At 44.6% G+C, this 16,614-nt stretch overlaps 1 protein-coding gene across 1 annotated transcript in view; it reads right to left on the reverse strand.

Moving 5' to 3' along the window:
* The window catches only part of LOC147697031 (amine oxidase [flavin-containing] A-like), a 562,294-nt gene that overhangs the window by 47,623 nt on the left and 498,057 nt on the right, over positions 1-16,614 (reverse strand). Inside the window, exon 9 of the mRNA XM_086934108.1 lies at positions 13,801-13,897. Within this exon, the coding sequence (XP_086790234.1) occupies positions 13,801-13,897 (97 nt within the window). The remainder of the gene's footprint in view (positions 1-13,800; positions 13,898-16,614) is intronic.

The raw sequence follows: 16,614 nt of genomic DNA on the forward strand, positions 1-16,614 counted from the left end.
ATTTGAGCTTCCGTCTGAGTTTGCGGGCAGAAAGGCAAAACAAAACAGAACAAAACACCATACTCACGCTATTCGTCTTACCTGTTTCAGGAGAGCAGTCTTCTCCATCAGGGGGTACCGCTTCAATGAGCGCAAAGCTGTAGATAAGGAAGCGGGACATTAGGGATGTCGCCGGTAGATCTTACCGCTATTTTGTACGAGTAGAACGCGGCCGCCATTACCCGCATGGTATGAAGTTCTCCGACTTGTGCTGACTCTGCCCCCGGATGTAATACTACGTATTGCGCACCTTTTTAAAGGGCTACTGACTGAGTGGGGGAATCAGGTTTTTTGTATAACTTTATGTGTCACAGTCTCAGTTTTGACAAACAACTTCTTTTGCAGGACGTTATGAGTTTAAAGGTACTGGTGACCCATTTAAACATAGGGCAGAGTTTCCTATATGTCGAACTACTCATACGAATGTTATTCTTTGATAGGTAGGATGTGTCAATCAATAATCGTTGTTATTGTATTCAAGCAAGTTTATTTCTTTCAATGTTTTGCGCTCTTATTTAGAGGAGTTAGGTGTATGAATGCCTTTATATATGGCTATCACTATTTTGGTGAACAATTATTTGCAATATGTGTTAAGTTGGAAGCACTGTTTCCGATTTGATATAGGACGGAGTCTGCTGTGTGATGAGCTGCTAGATGCGGATATTATTCTTTTTGATAGGTAAATATGGTCAATCCAGATAGATATTATTTTCTAATTTGCCAGAAGGTATTTTTATTTGGCAAATTGATGCCACGGTACGTTATCATTAAGACCTTGCTGTGAGGTTCGGAGGCGGTTTACCCACCGCTTGCTAAGTATTACAATGCCTCCCCCCTTGTCAGCTGGTTTGATTACTATTTCATTGTTTGTTTGTAGAGCCTCTAGTGCCAGCCGTTCTTTTTTATTTAGATTTTGGAAGACCTTTTTCTTATTGACTTCCATGTTGTCTACACCTTTTAAGAGTGCCGTCCTATATCAAATCAGAAACAGTGCTTCCAACTTAACACATATTGCAAATAATTGTTCACCAAAATAGTGATAGCCATATATAAAGGCATTCAAAACACCTAACTCCTCTAAATAAGAGCGCAAAACGTTGAAAGAAATAAACTTGCTCGAATACAATAACAACGATTTTTGATTGACACATCCTAACTATCAAAGAATAACATTCGTATGAGCAGTTCGACATATAGGAAACTCTGCCCTATGTTTAAATGGGTCACCAGTACCTTTAAACTCATAACGTCCTGCAAAAGAAGTTGTTTGTCAAAACTGAGACTGTGACAAAAAAACCTGATTCCCCAACTCAGTCAGTAGCCCTTTAAAAAGGTGCGCAATACGTAGTATTACATCCGGGGGCAGAGTCAGCACAAGTCGGAGAACTTCATACCATGCGGGTAATGGCGGCCGCGTTCTACTCGTGCAAAAACCCGGTAAGATCTACCGGCTGCATCCCTAATGTCCCGCTTCCTTATCTACAGTTTTGCGCTCATTGAAGCGGTACCCCCCTGATGGAGAAGACTGCTCTCCTGAAACAGGTATGACGAATAGCGCGAGTATGGTGTTTTGTTCTGTTTTGTTTTGCCTTTCTGCCCGCAAACTCAGACGGGAGCTCAAATGATTTACTAACATCTAAGCCCCGTCAACACTGTTTATAGACATTAAGACCAAAATAATCATGAAATTAAGGCTTCACATAGCTTTGTCTATGTACAACAGACCTTAAGACACGAACAATTGAGGCAGCAGAACCATCTAGCGCGCAGATTGCCACTTTGTATATAGTTGATGATGACAACTCGGAGATTCAATATACCCACAACCACTTATTCTCTTACAATTACATCGTCATAGAGAACCCAGAAAATAAACTTTCTTTTTCTAGTTGATATCAACAGAGTCACCAATATGATAACATTGCCATCTAACAAACCAGCAATTACCCAGATACATACCTTTTAATAGCTTACAAACACGCTATTTAAGATGAGGCCTAGTGAGCTCCAATTGTTTACACTGTCATTTCTTCACCACATCATTTATTTACAACGTAATGATGTAACTCGAAGTTGCTTAATTTAACTCTTAATCCTTCGCCTAACAATTTCCCATTTAATTTCATAGCGAAATAAACGCTGATATTTGAATAGGATGATATCAATGTACATCCTCCTATTTCCTTCCCCCCCAACGCATATAAACAGTCGTTTGAATTATATGTACTATTGTATATCTCTCTTTTTTACAGATTGCGGAGAGTCAAAATAATAGAGTACCAAAAAGTGAGAACTCTAAAATGACTACACTAATCGTGTGAGTATCCAATTAATGTGTGTTAGTCCTGACGAAAGCTCCACAGACCCTGCAGGGCCAGAGGGAGCTGAAACATGTCGACAAATCTTTGTTACAAATACTAAAAGATCCAGTAACCCGATCTTTCTGCAGTATCAATCTATTTTTAGCTAAGCAGAATTTCACCTCACATTAAAGCACAAGGGTGACTTTCTCCTTTTTTAACTTTACCTCTTGTCTTGTTCACACAATTTTTTGGGGGGAACCTCTTAATCTCTGGACACTGCATTCTACAACCAGAGGTACCTCTGGATGAGGCAGGCAAAGAGCACGTATTGGAACATCCAATGATAACTGCCATAAGTTCAATGTGGGGCGGATGAAACATATATACAGCTAAATACGAACAACATTGAGTTTTTGAGGGTGTTCCATCTTTCTAACCAATGGTTTAGAATTGTTACAAGTGTCCTTTTATTTTGATTAAATCCATACTCACCCGGGGAAATAAAACGGACACTATTGTTTCCTCTTCCCTACCAGTTGATTAACTATTAATTCTAAACTTACCAACTGATCTCAGCAGTTAAAACTAAGCAACTCATACTCCACCCCAGTTTATCACTCACAAGTGTTTCTTTGAGGGCTTATATTTGCTCAAACCCTTTTTCATCTCTATCTTGAGCCCCTTAGGGCATCATCAAATATCCAGGTATTTTATTACATCAGGATCTTGAAGACACACAAATCTATATCTATACATGTCCAAGCGAGAAGAACTTTCACACTTAACCAAAATGAGTGAAAAATACCAGGGTTCGATGCTACTTCACCATTTGAAAGAGAATGTGCATAAAACAGACTTTCTTTTAATCTGTCTTCCTCAATATAGGCTGCACAATTCTCGTTGTTCAGCTCTTCTGCTGGGATTCATTCTGAACATTTCGCACAAGGTCAAACAATATTGTGCCTTGTTATTCTCTGTGGTCGGTCACTTACACATTCTATCACATGGACATAATAGGGAGACCCAGTGTTGTTTTCTAGCATGGCATCTCCTGTCATATAAGCCAAGAGGGTGTCATTTTGAAAATAGAGAGGAGAATTTCTAACAGAGCAAAGGCCCCACAATGAGCATGCTAGCTCTGCACAATCTAAGATACAGAGCAGCTAAAGACAAATGCCAGGTACGGGGCCGGCTCTAATCCCAGAGATCTCTGTTATATCACTGTGCTCACTTAGTGAGGTTAGGCTTAGGCAAAGATATCATTCGCCATGATAGGGCTTTTCATTGTGTACAGTTTACTGATAATGCAAATTACTCTGCTCAGTTGCATATGCTTTCTAATTGAAGCACAGTTGCTGCATGATAGAGCATGATAGTTTCAATAAATATTGTGAACTTTCCTTGTGTCTTTCATTTGTTTATTATGGACATGCATGAGTGAGGGAATGAAAGCTGATGAGTCTGACCTGTTTTGTTTCCTCTGGGGGAGTAGAGTGTTGTGTTCTGGGATGCCAACTTACCTGTTACTCTGGGATGGTTAGGAGAGCAGATAAGGCACTATGAGCTAGTCAGGATTGGGGCCCATAGGTACTAAGGTGGTAGGTGGTAGGTGACTCCGTACCTCCATACTGATGTTCTGTAATCCCAGGCATAGTTCTGTTTCAAAACAGCATCCCTGCAATACCTGCTGCCAACCATACCATGCATGCATTGTTTTAATTTGTCAAAGGCAAACCCCCAAAATTGTGGCTAGTTTTTCAAAAATATAATGTAATGAATCTGATATGCTGATAGATTAATTTACTTCCAGCATATCATGGACATTGATAACTTCTTTCTAATACCCATGCTGTACGTTGTGGTCAAAAGCAGTACAAATACAACATGGCAGACACAGTATCAGAAGGTCCAGCATAAAACTGAAGGCCTTTCAACATCTAGTGGGTTACTGGTGCCCCTGACTGACAGGGCATTTCCATAGGTGGGCAAAGCTGAGGCTCCATGCTTTAAAAACAGCAGTTTTACCACTTCTACTGGTGGTGGCGGTGAAACGGAGTAATGAGAGGACAGAATATGCACACATTCTTAACAATGTTGCATCACAATTTAACTCTGTAGGAATACCTAAATCTTTACTCTCCAGTAAATGGAATGGCCAGGAGTGCCCAATTTCAAGTGACATGACTATGAGAAACCAAACATTTCAACCCGGATCCTGACCTCAAGATAACAATTCAATCCTTAGGTCTAAAAATCCTGATTTGTGAAAACTAATTTCTTATTAGCATTCATCAAATATACATAACAACTGAATGTGGCCTAGCACGAAGTGACACTTTTCGTCTCTAAGAGTAAATGCTTTGATCTCATCAATCCAACTGTACTGATAATACAATGACTACTAATTAAAACATGTCACACAGACAAATATAAGAATATATAGGGGCAAACAAGTCTAACCTCTGTACACAAAAATTCAAATCTGGGACCTGCAGATCACATTAGATGTCAATGGTGAGCATTTAACTCACTGAGCAATCCTAACAGCTTCAGCAGGATTCATTCCTCAATTTAGCTTCTGAAAAATATACAGCTGAATATTGGTGTGCATGTCATCTCACTCAAAACTTAAAAAACATTACCACTAGTTTTCTTTAATCTACAACAGAACAACAGCTTGTGACTTTCTGACGAATAAATCAGGCACAACTGCTAGACCTTCATCCTTCTAAATGAGATAAAAGAGAAAACCATTTTAGCCTATAATCCCTGAGCAGACCTAATGAGGACCAAACACTACAAAGTATGTTTATTTAGTGAGATGAATTGAATGCCAGTTGTTAGACTTTTGTCATCTTTGAGACAAAATACCAAGTGACGACTTTTTACCTGTCTGATTGAAATGATGTTAAGCTAATACTTCAGAAATTTCACTTCCTTGCTGTCACTTACATTACCAATGTAGCAATGCTAACAAACATAGATTATTTGCTTTGATTGCCTTCAAATGTGCCTACCTGCTCATATATTTATTTTAGGATGATGAAACTAAAGCACATGCATTAAAAAAACTACTTTTGAGGATTGTGTTGCATAACGCTTTACTGTTTGGGTGTCAGTCTGGTGTTCTAACAAACCATTGGGTTTTCAATATTTACCTGTACTTATTTTGACTACCAAAATATACCCAAGGTACCCAGATGTGGGGTAAGAATAAAACATATACACCTGTATAGGTTTATGAACATATATTAGTAGTCAGTATTCTGGGGTCCATGTATAGGACGTTGACATTGCTATTTTGACATACAACTGATGGTTAACTATACAGGTTTGTTTCCTGGAAGTAGCTGTGGGTTACAGAGAAAGATCTACAGGACCCACAGAGGGTAGCATTCAATGTTCAATGTGTATAGTCTGTAGTTCCCCATAAACCACCATAATGCTATGTGCAACTTTTGTTGAAAACAGTTTGTAACACTCTACTATAGCAAATTAACCCATGGAACTTGTATTTTCAGGTACATCCAAATAGCACATGCTTTGAAAAGGTCAATTTTATTGCCTCATTTTTAAATTAGGAATGTTTTAACGGTTATAATTGCTGATTTGTGTTCTGGGAAATTACTGGGGGGCTCTTTTCTCAAATGATTATTTTTCCTGAACTTAAAAAAAAAACGCGATTAGGGAATTTATTGGGGGGCTTTATCCTTGAATTTTGAGACTGACACTAGCTCTCCTGAGCTCGGAGTGTGTTATGCTCTGCTCTCCTGCTGGACTTGCACTTTCCTGAGACCAGGTTTGGTCTCAGTGGCCATTTTGTTGTGCCGTTTCCCTTCTGCGGTCAGCGCTCTAGTCACTGCACGCCGCCCTTAGGTAACACTATTTAACGGGCTGTGCTTGGGCGTGCATCGCTTTGAAAAGGTCCATTTTATTGCCTCATTTTTAAATTAGGAATGTTTTAACTTTGATAATTGCTGATTTGTGTTTTGGGAAATTACTGGAGGTCTCTTTTCTCAACTGAGTATTTTTCCTGAACTTAAAAAAAAACGCGATTGTGGAATTTATTGGGGGGCTTTATTCTTGAATTTTGAGACTGACACTAGCTCTCCTGAGCTCGGAGTGTGTTATACTCCGCTCTCCTGCTGCACTTGCACTTTCCTGAGACCAGGTTCGGTCTCAGCAGCCATTCTGTTGTGCCATTTCACTTCTGCAGTTAGCGCTCTAGTCGCTGCATGCCGCCCTTAGGTAACACTATTTAACGGGCTGTGCTTGGGTGTGCAGCGGTTTGAAAAGGTCCATTTTATTGCCTCATTTTTAAATTAGGAATGTTTTAACTGTGATAATTGCTGATTTGTGTTCTGGGAAATTACCGGGGGGGCTCTTTTCTCAACTGATTTTTTTTCCTGAACTTAAAAAAAACACGATTGGGGAATTTATTGGGGGGCTTTATCCTTGAATTTTGAGACTGACACTAGCTCTCCTGAGCTCGGAGTGTGTTATACTCCGCTCTCCTGCTGCACTTGCAATTTCCTGAGACCAGGTTCGGTCTCAGTGGCCATTTTGTTGCGCCGTTTCACTTCTGCGGTCAGCGCTCTAGTCGCTGCATGCCGCCCTTAGGTAACACTATTTAACGGGCTATGCTAGGGCGTGCAGTGCTTTGAAAAGGTCCATTTTATTGCCTCATTTTTAAATTAGGAATGTTCTAACTGTGATTATTGCTGATTTGTGTTCTGGGAAATTACTGGGGGGCTCTTTTCTCAACTGATTACTTTTCCTGAACTTAAAAAAAAGCGCGTTTAGGGAATTTATTGGGGGGCGTTATCCTTGAACTTTGAGACTGACACTAGCTCTCCTCAGCTCGGAGTGTGTTATGCTCTGCTCTCCTGCTGCACTTCCACTTTCCTGAGACCAGGTTCGGTCTCAGCGGCCATTTTGTTGTGCCGTTTCACTTCTGCGGTCAGCGCTCTAGTCGCTGCACGCCGCCCTTAGGTAACACTATTTAATGGCCCTTACTCGGACGCGCAGCGGATGCGGCAGCGGGCACGCCTAAGGTAAGCCCATCTGTGCCCGTCTGTGCGTCAGAGTAAAGGCCATTAAATAGTGAGAGCTCCCAGGGCCAGTCATGCTGCCCGAGTTGCTGCTAATTCATCACAACTGTCGGGTGAGTTTCTGGAGTCTCTTCGGCCTCCCCGGTGCCCCTTGCAGGCAGGCTTCCCTCCGTTCCCTTGGTTGGATGCTAGGTGTCCAGAGTGTGGGTTTACATTGATGTCCGCCAAGTCCTCTGGCCATCCGAACAATGGGGCGGCAAAGGCTGTGAGTATTAGGGTGGCCCTCAGCAATGCGAGATCTTTAAGGAAGCACTATATGGATGTTTTTGATGTGGACATTGACAACTCTTTAGATTTGCTGTTTGTTACTGAGACTTAGTTGGACTCTGCTTCCAATCCTATTATAGCATTGGCAACACCCGCAGGCTATAAGCTCTATCATGTAGACTGTCCAGTTAGAAGAGGGGGCAGTCCTGCTATTTTGTACAAGGAGGGTTTTACTGATTGGACCTCTGCCTCTGTCGGTTCTCTCTGCACGTTGCCGGCCTAAGTTGGCCAGAGATTCCCCTTCAAAACCTTGGTTTTCTTCAGTACTGAAAGCCTAGAAACATGAGTGTAAAGTACTGGAACGGGCATGGCGCTCTAGTGACTATGGCCTTCAAGCAAAAATCTTACTCAGAGCAAAACAAAAAAGCTATTATACCGCTATAGCAGCCGCAAAAAGTTGCTACTTTTCTCTACGCATCAATCAGGCCCATAATAATTCTAAAGAAATATTTGCTATTGTGCAAAGTTTTATGACTCCTAGCTCTCAAGCTCGAACTGCACCAGTCTCAGTGACTTGGTGCAACACTCTTGGGAACATTTTCCTAGATAAGATCTGCTCTATTTAAGCCAGCTTTACTTCGTGTTCCACAGCTTTCACGGTCCCGGTGTCTGGCTGGCCGGCTGACACTCCTACTAATACTTTGTCAACTTTTGAGCCTATTGAGTTAGCCGGCTTGCTCAAAGTTCTTAAATCCTTAAAGTCGGGTTCGCCGAATGACCCCTGTGCCGCTAGACTTTTGCCGCGGATACGATCAACCCGGAAGCCAATAAAATTGTCAACATGTCTCTGCTGGAAGGTCGTGTTCCATCTTCTTGGAAGCAGGCACAAATCCTCCCTCTCCTTAAGAAGCCGTCCCTCGACCCTCTGATACTGGTAAACTATTGCCCGATAACATTGCTGCCAAGCCTGGCCAAAGTTTGTGAAAAGATCGTTACCAAACAACTGACCGATTTTGTAGAGGCATCAGGCCTCTTACATCCGGCTCAATCGGGATTTCGAGCCTCGTTCAGTACAGAGTCTGCCCTGCTGGAGGTGACAGAAGCAATTCGCGGGTGTCTGGATGCCGGTGGAAGAGCGGCATTGGTCATGCTCGACTTGTCGGCGGCATTCAACACTGTACCGCATGCTTTGCTTCTGGATCGCCTGTCGGAGATTGGGATATCCGGCTCTGTCTGGCGCTGGGTGAAATCTTTCTTGGAAGACCGGTCTCAGCAGATTTGGCTCCTTCCCTGTGCCTCAGCCTCTCAGCAGGTAGCTACTGGTGTGCTGCAGGGGTCTTCCCTTAGTCCCCTTCTTTTTACCATCTTACCCCCAGATGCATGAAGCACCCACTCTGCGAATCCAAAATAGCGAAAAATACCGAATCGCTATCCAGAATTCGCAGAATGGGATGCATCATCGAAATTGCTAAAAAACTGCAATTCGCAACCGGCCGCAATCCCCATATGCAAATGTCCCAAAATGGCTATAAAATCGCAGAATCGTCTGTTTCCCAACCCCAAATTGCGATTTCGCAAATAGCGATCTCGCAGATTGCGAGATCGCAAAAACGAGAAGTCGCATTTTGAGCACAATGATGACATCACTACCAGGAAGTAGGCTGCTCCATGCTTCATTTGGATCACCGAGCTGGATAGAGGAGGAGGCACAGCACTGAGCTCCAAGAGACACACCCTGCAGTCCCAATACAGGTAACACATTGATTCCCTAATGTCCCAGGAAGCTGCAGGACCCAGTGAAACAGCCAGGAAGCGCAAAATCAAGTTCTCTGAAAAAGATCTGGAGTACTTGATAAAGGGAGTCAGCAGGGACCATGACCAGCTGTTTGGGAAGCTGTCCCGGAAGGTGCCCGAGGCTACCAAAAGGCGCATCTGGCTGCGCATCAAGGCCAAGGTCAACGCCGTTGGATTTACATACGGTCAATAAATGACCTCAAAAAGAGGTGGTACGACCTCAGAGGCCGTGCCAAGGAGCGCATTGCGGAGAGACTGGGGGAGAGAGTGGCCATGAGAGGAGGAGACTCCACAGTTCCTGTGAACACACCAATGGAGGACTTAGTGGAGGACACCATCAACCCTGCAGCCTGCGTGGGGGTCACTCAATTGGACACCTCCCGTCCCACACACCAATAACAAGGTAAGAGCCATGCAAAAGCGACCCCGCCCCCTAACAATGCCCATGCCCCCAGAGCAAGCCATATTGGTAACCACAGTAATGCAGTCCCTGCCCCTCCTAAACGCCCAATTGCATTGTGGGACCTGTAGTGCCCTGATAGCCACACACAGTCAGAATAGTCAAGTGAAACATACCCCTAAAGCCAGTCAGGGAATGCTAGCCTGCATGCATGTTGCTACATCCTAGGTGCCTGAATCATATCATTAATCATGCACTCATTCACATCACAGGTGCTGCAGATGCTGAGGCGTCTGATAGCGAGACACTCCACATTGTGGAGACCCCTCATGAAACGGAGGGAGAGAGCCAACCAGCACCAGCACCTGGACCAGCACATGGACCAGCACATGCACCTGGACCAGCACCTTCCCAAACACACAGGGCCACCCCTGCAGCCATAGGAGGAGCACAACCTCACCAGTCGTCATGCATGGCAGTGGAGTCGACCCCACCACCACCCAGGAGGCAGACATGCCGCACAGACACTGTATGGTCCCAGGCAAGCAGCAGGTTGCGGCAGCAGCGCTCTGTGGCCACCCAGGCAGACATGGCGCAACCGGCAGATAACCTAGGCCTTGGTATTGAGGCTCGGAAGCTTGATGTGCACCGCAAGCAGGCACAGCACATGGCAGCAATGCAGCTGCAGCTCTACAAAACTGCACACAACATAAATCAACTAACAGAGTGTGCAGGAGCTAACCGCAGCTGTCAAAGAGAGCAACCAACTGATGGTGGCGCAGCAGGACATCACACGCAGACGCCACCGCCAGCTGCTGACACGGCTATCTGCCTACACCTGCTCAAACCACCTTATAGGGAACGCCACTTCCCAGCTGTCGCGCAGGTCACTGGCCATGCAGATACAAATGGTACAATGCTGCCAAGAGGTTGCGAGGGCCCTGGAGCAGGTCCCCACTGCTGTGGAGAACCAACAGGCGTCCGGCCATGACCATGCAAGGGGGGGGATGATGCCAGTGAGGGTACATCTAGCCTGAGCAGCCTGTCTGTGCCGGTGCAACCTGAAAGGCACCACAGTTCCCGGCCCAACGCTGCATCACGGCAGGACACTCCCAACGTGGAGGTTGAGAGGCGACAGGGTGTGTCCGGCAGGAGGAACCAGTGACTGTACCTTACCGGCAGTGCCATGGTGAGGTAACCACGCACGCCTGCTCAGGATACAAGAGCCTGTATGACTCAATACAGTTGCACAAAATTTTGCAGATTGAAAGCACATTGAGAGTTTGTAACTAAACAAAAGATTTATTTTGAACACAAATCTTCCTCATGTCATTCATTCATGTGGCATGCATGAGTGCAGTGTTGTGTGACGGGTATGGGTGCACTAGAAATAGTTCAGTGTGATGATGGTGCGGCGCCTGTGTCCAGCAGGACTCTCCCCGCGTGCATGATGCACATGTGCAGGTGGCAGGTTGTCCCCCTCCGACTCACTACCAGACACCTCCACAGGTATCCTCCGCTTGGTGGCAATATTGTGGAGTATGGCACACACGGCCACGATGCGGCAGCAGACCTCAGGCCGGTATTTGAGGGCCCCGCCAGTCTAGTGGGGTTTGAGGAATTGACTCTTTAACATGCCAAATGTCCGCTCTATCACATTTCTGGTGTGTATATGCGCAGCATTGTACCGCTGTTCCTGTGGGGTAGCAGGGTTGAGGTATGGGGTGAGGAGGTATTCACGGAGGCCGTAGTCGCTGTCACCTGAAGGTAGGAGCAGAGGGTCAGTGCCTGTCATGCGCAGCAACATGGTATTAACATACTGTATGTGGGCATGTGTACTTACCTAGGAGATGTCCTTCGCCAAATTCACCCCTGGCCAAGCGGGTGTGTATGCCGCTGTGCCGGAAGATGAACGAATCATGCGTGCTCCCCGGGTATTGGGCCACAATGTCTGTGATGATGGTCTTTGCATTGCAGACCATCTGGATGTTAAGGGAGTGGTATGACTTGCGGTTCCGGTACATGTATTCGGTCACTGCAGGTGGACAGATGTGAATGTGGGTGTAGTCGATGCAGCCAATTACATGGGGGAAATGGGCAGTGTGATAAAAGTCCAGTTTTGTTTGCATTAAGTCCTGTTGGGCAGATGGGAAGGTGACGTAGTGGTGTATCTGGCTCAGCATGGCATCCAGGAAAGTCTGTAGGCACCGTGACATTGTGCTCTGTGATATACCCCCTGCAACTGCGACTATCCCCTGGAAGCTGCCGGAGGCCAGGAGGTGCAAGCAGCACAGGACCTGGACATGGGTAGGCACGGCATTGGTCCTCCGTGTTGGGTGCTGCATCAGGGGGTCAAGGTCTCTGATGAGCTTCATTGTCATAGCCCCATTGAGCCTGTATTTTGAGTACATCTCCTCTTCAGTGTGGCCCAGGAGTGTAATCCGCAGCCGGAAGATGCGCTCCTGGATCCTGCGTCGGTTCTGGTCTGCAGCCTGGAGCCTCAGCCACCTTGCCACGATGTAGAGACCTGGCGTTGTGACTTTCCTCATGCTCCTACTGAGTCTCCTTAAGTGTGTTTGATTTACCCAACACCTGTTTCTTGTTAGCCAATGTTTTTTTTTCACCACTTGGACTTCATGGTTACCACCTGGTTTTGCTTCTCCTTAAATTGCGACTCGTTTTTAGCGATTTTGGCAATTTTCGCAATTTGCGAGTTATGATGAATGGGAATAGCGATTTATTCGCGAATTCGCAATTTGTTTGCGATTTCGCTATTTATTTCCAAAAATTGTGGGTAATCGCTGTTAAGGATTTGCAATGGGGGTAACCTGATGGTTTTGCAATTCTTTGTTTTGCGAATTCGCTATTTGCTGCTTTTGTACTTGATGAATTGTGGGAGCTGGAATTGCAATCGCAATCGCTTTTATTGCGATCGCAATTTCGCTTGATGAATCTATGCCTATGTTACTCCGCTGATTTATTTAGCAGAGTCTTTAGGGGCTAAGGTGATGGCCTATGCAGATGATACCCAGCTCCTGTTTTTCTGGGGAAGGGCAGAGGACTCAGTTCTGGCAGCCCCATACTGTCTTTCCTCAGTCTTTGGCTGGCTTGCCTGGGCACAGTTAAAATGTAATGAAGAGAAATCAGAGGCTCTTTTGTATGATGGTTTTCCAGCTGACTTCCGAGAGAGGCTATGGCCTCCTGCTTTCCCCATGCCTAATGCCAAAATCTGGGGGTTTGGTTTAGTGACAATCTGACCTTCTCTACCCAGGTCAGAAAGTTGGCTGGGACCTGCTTTGGTATTCTAAAAGCCCTGAGGAAGTTCCTGCCTCTTCTTCCTAGACCTGCCAAAGAAACGGTTGTCTGTGCTTTGATTTTGTCTCTATTGGATTACGCCAATGCGCTCTATGTAGACATCTCTGGCTACCTCCTGAACAAATTGCAGGTCGTGCAGAACTCGGCTGCTAGACTTTTACTGGGCGTGTCTGGCAGTTGTAGTGTGCGTGCCCATTTGCGTTCTCTGCACTGGCTACCGGTGGAGGCGCAAATAAAATTCAAAACCCTGGTTATTGCCCATAGGGCCTTATATGGCCGGGGTCCTTCCTACCTCCAGAAGAGGTTTGTTTTCTACAATCCTATGAGACAGTTGCAATCATCCTCTTAGCTTCTGATGCAGACCCCTAGATTAAACGGTAGAGGTTAGATGGGAAATTCCTTTGTGCGCAAAGCTGCTTTGGCTTGGAACGCTCTTCCCTTGACTTTACGTAGTACTCAAGACTCATTGATCTTCAAAAAAAAGTTTAAAACTTTCCTATTTGATTAGTGTCTTGGCTAGCGGATCCTTTCCTGAGCGCGCGCCAGGACACTCTTCTGAGTAGCTGTGCGCGATATATAAATGGAGTTAACATAGCATAACATAACATAAGTTGAAGGTATTATTAATTACCCCATTATGGCGGGAAATGATCCATCAGGCTTGGTATCATCCAGAGCTACTCCAATTGGACAATCATCATCTTCCATTATCATCAGTCCACAAAAATCTGTTAAACATAAAGAAGCAGACAATTTAAATTGTCATTTGCATGATCTGCCTTTTAATTATTGCCGTGATATGTTTTAATTATGGCACATATTTTAACATCACTTCTCACTCTTGCTTATTTTCAACAATCCCTTCCAAACACTCTTCCATATTTTCTATTTAGGTCTGGCATTAGCCAAGACCTTCTTTTAAGAAAAATGAATATGTATGTACATACATAAAGGTCACTTTGGTTCAGGTGTCTTCATCCATTAGTCTGTTAAATTGCCATTCACATTATGATTCTCCCCAACACAGCATACAGTATCCGGCAAAGCCTCAACACACTTTTGCAATTAACTGTATTCACTGTGAATGGGGAAATGTTGCTAGAGCACGTTCACCTTTAAAATATGTCTCTTCATTGTCTGTGCTGGTGGGTCGATCTGTCTTTTTTTCGTACTTATCTTTGGGCTGTTGCTAAACTCACTGGTCATATCTTTTGTAATACTTAGTTCAGGGAAACATTAAAAAACAGATTGGTAAAATTGTGAAGCTTTTATTTACATAGATGAAAGACAGCGCTGTCTGCACTGATGAGGCAATAAGCCCCACAATCCAAATCACATTGAAGACGAAGTATCTCTAGGCTATTGCCAAGTGTTTATATATGTCAAATAACCAGAGTCCATGCAACTAATTGTAATAGTAACAGAGTGATTTGATCAGCAGCATCTTCTGTGGCAAAAAGGGTTGGCAAGCTTAGCTGTTAAGTGGAATATTTTTTGTAGAAACCTAGCCCATGCCTTTTATTTTTCATACATAATCCTTATAGATAGTGTTAATGTTGGACTTGGCCCTTTCAGCAGAGTCATCCCCAGACTTTTTGCTTTCACCGTTCTCTTTTCTGAACCCATTTTTGTTCACTTTTAGGACTCTGGGCACTTTATCACTACCAGTGCGAACATGCTAGTGCTCTTCTTTCCTTTAAACATGGTAAGATTGGCTTACACCCTACAGAAGAAGGACTGTTGTAGTACTCTGCTGTTAGAAGGACTGCTATCCTGCTACCCTGTTACTCTGATGCCTGCAGTCCGCTTTGCTTAGAAGGAATAGTGGACCTGCACCTTTCGTCTCATGCTGAAGGGATTCCAAGGGACAGTTGACTAACCTCCTATTCTGAGCTACAGGGACATAATAAGCTCCAGAGGCTACCTGCTTCTGCCCAGCTGACCTGCTGCCTGGACGTGCCTTAGCCCTGTTGCCTCTGCTGGAGTGAGTTCCTGACCCACAAGAGGTGCCCCTCAGGTCCTGGACCCTTGGTGTGTCATCAAGTGAGCTCCTCTCCAATAAAAGGAGAAATCCTGGAGTTGATGGCTCTTTGCGACCGCGAATGGGCCTGTTTGTGCCAAGATCTTGCAGCATGCACTAACTACCAATGAGAAGCTCAGGGGAACCCGACTGTTCGCGCTACAGTAACCGTCAGCAACAACCTGCAATGTGAGATTTACTCTTCACGCTACGACATCATCAGCCTGCAGTGACCATCTACGTGAATCTCCAACAACAGCCGTCCGCGATGCCCAATAAGATCTTCATGCTACAGTGACGACCGTCCGCGACGCCTGGCCGGCTCTTAACGCTAGCGCTAAATAAACAACCATCTACGACGCGATGCAATGCTCTCCCTGGTCCCTGTATCAAGCCCAAGCTCCATTGCGGTTGGCCTGAAATTGTGACTTTCACCGGGTCTCGCAAGACCAGAGAGCCACTAGTGGCACTTTGTGCTTTTAGGTGCTCTACTAACCTAAAGCATTTAAAAATTGCATATCTCCAGTTGTACTACTTGGATTTTATTTGTACTTGTGGCAAATAATGTAATTAAATTTACCCTATTTTTCTAAATTGGTGTGGGATTTTTATTGTGTTATATTTTGACTTTGTTACTGTTTGAAGTGCTGCATAAATACTTCACACATTGCCTCTAGGTTGATCTAAACTGCTTTTGCGCCCATCTACCAGAGGGGTAGGCAAATGCTAATTTGGGGTTTGCTTGTGTTTCACCCTGGCAAGAATTGTGGTTGCAGCTTTTATAGTGTATCACCCCCCACAAGTAACTTCATTTCCTACAGTTAATACACAGAAAAATAATTGTTTTTATTCGGATTGGCAACCATATAGGTGATTTTTCACTACTAAAATGCAGATATTTTTTGTTAAACGGGACACAATTGGTACATTATAAATGCTTTATACGCATTTTGCTGCCAGCGACACTTGCTGTGGTTTCCCTTGTAGGTCTGAAACATGCCCTTGACAACTCGAGAGTCCATATCTGATTAGTGACCAATGGTGCTTTTTTTAATTCGTTTTTGTGGTGCTTCTGACCTTACCTGCCAATCGCTCCTTGAAATATCACATTTTCAAATACCAGTGAAGCTTTTATTTATGAGAATGAAAGTCTGAAATGCTGGAGTGTGGCGACAATACACACCAAAACACATCTCGCATTCAAGATGATTTATCTGCCTCTCCAAGTGTTCTTACAAAGCAAAAAAGATGATGCTTTACAACCGAATACGTATTAAAAGAAGAGGTTTTCCAGGTGAAAGCCTGCACTACCTGCACAGGTAGTGGTCGAAGTGGGGGGGGGAAAGTAGGGGAACTGTAGACAGAGAATCAGAGGGTGAGGCAATAAATGTCACACGCCTCCTCGCAATCAAAGTAATCTGTTTG

The sequence above is a fragment of the Lissotriton vulgaris genome, chromosome 8, assembly GCF_964263255.1.
Source record: "Lissotriton vulgaris chromosome 8, aLisVul1.2, whole genome shotgun sequence".
In the NCBI taxonomy this organism is placed as follows: Eukaryota; Metazoa; Chordata; class Amphibia; order Caudata; family Salamandridae; genus Lissotriton; species Lissotriton vulgaris.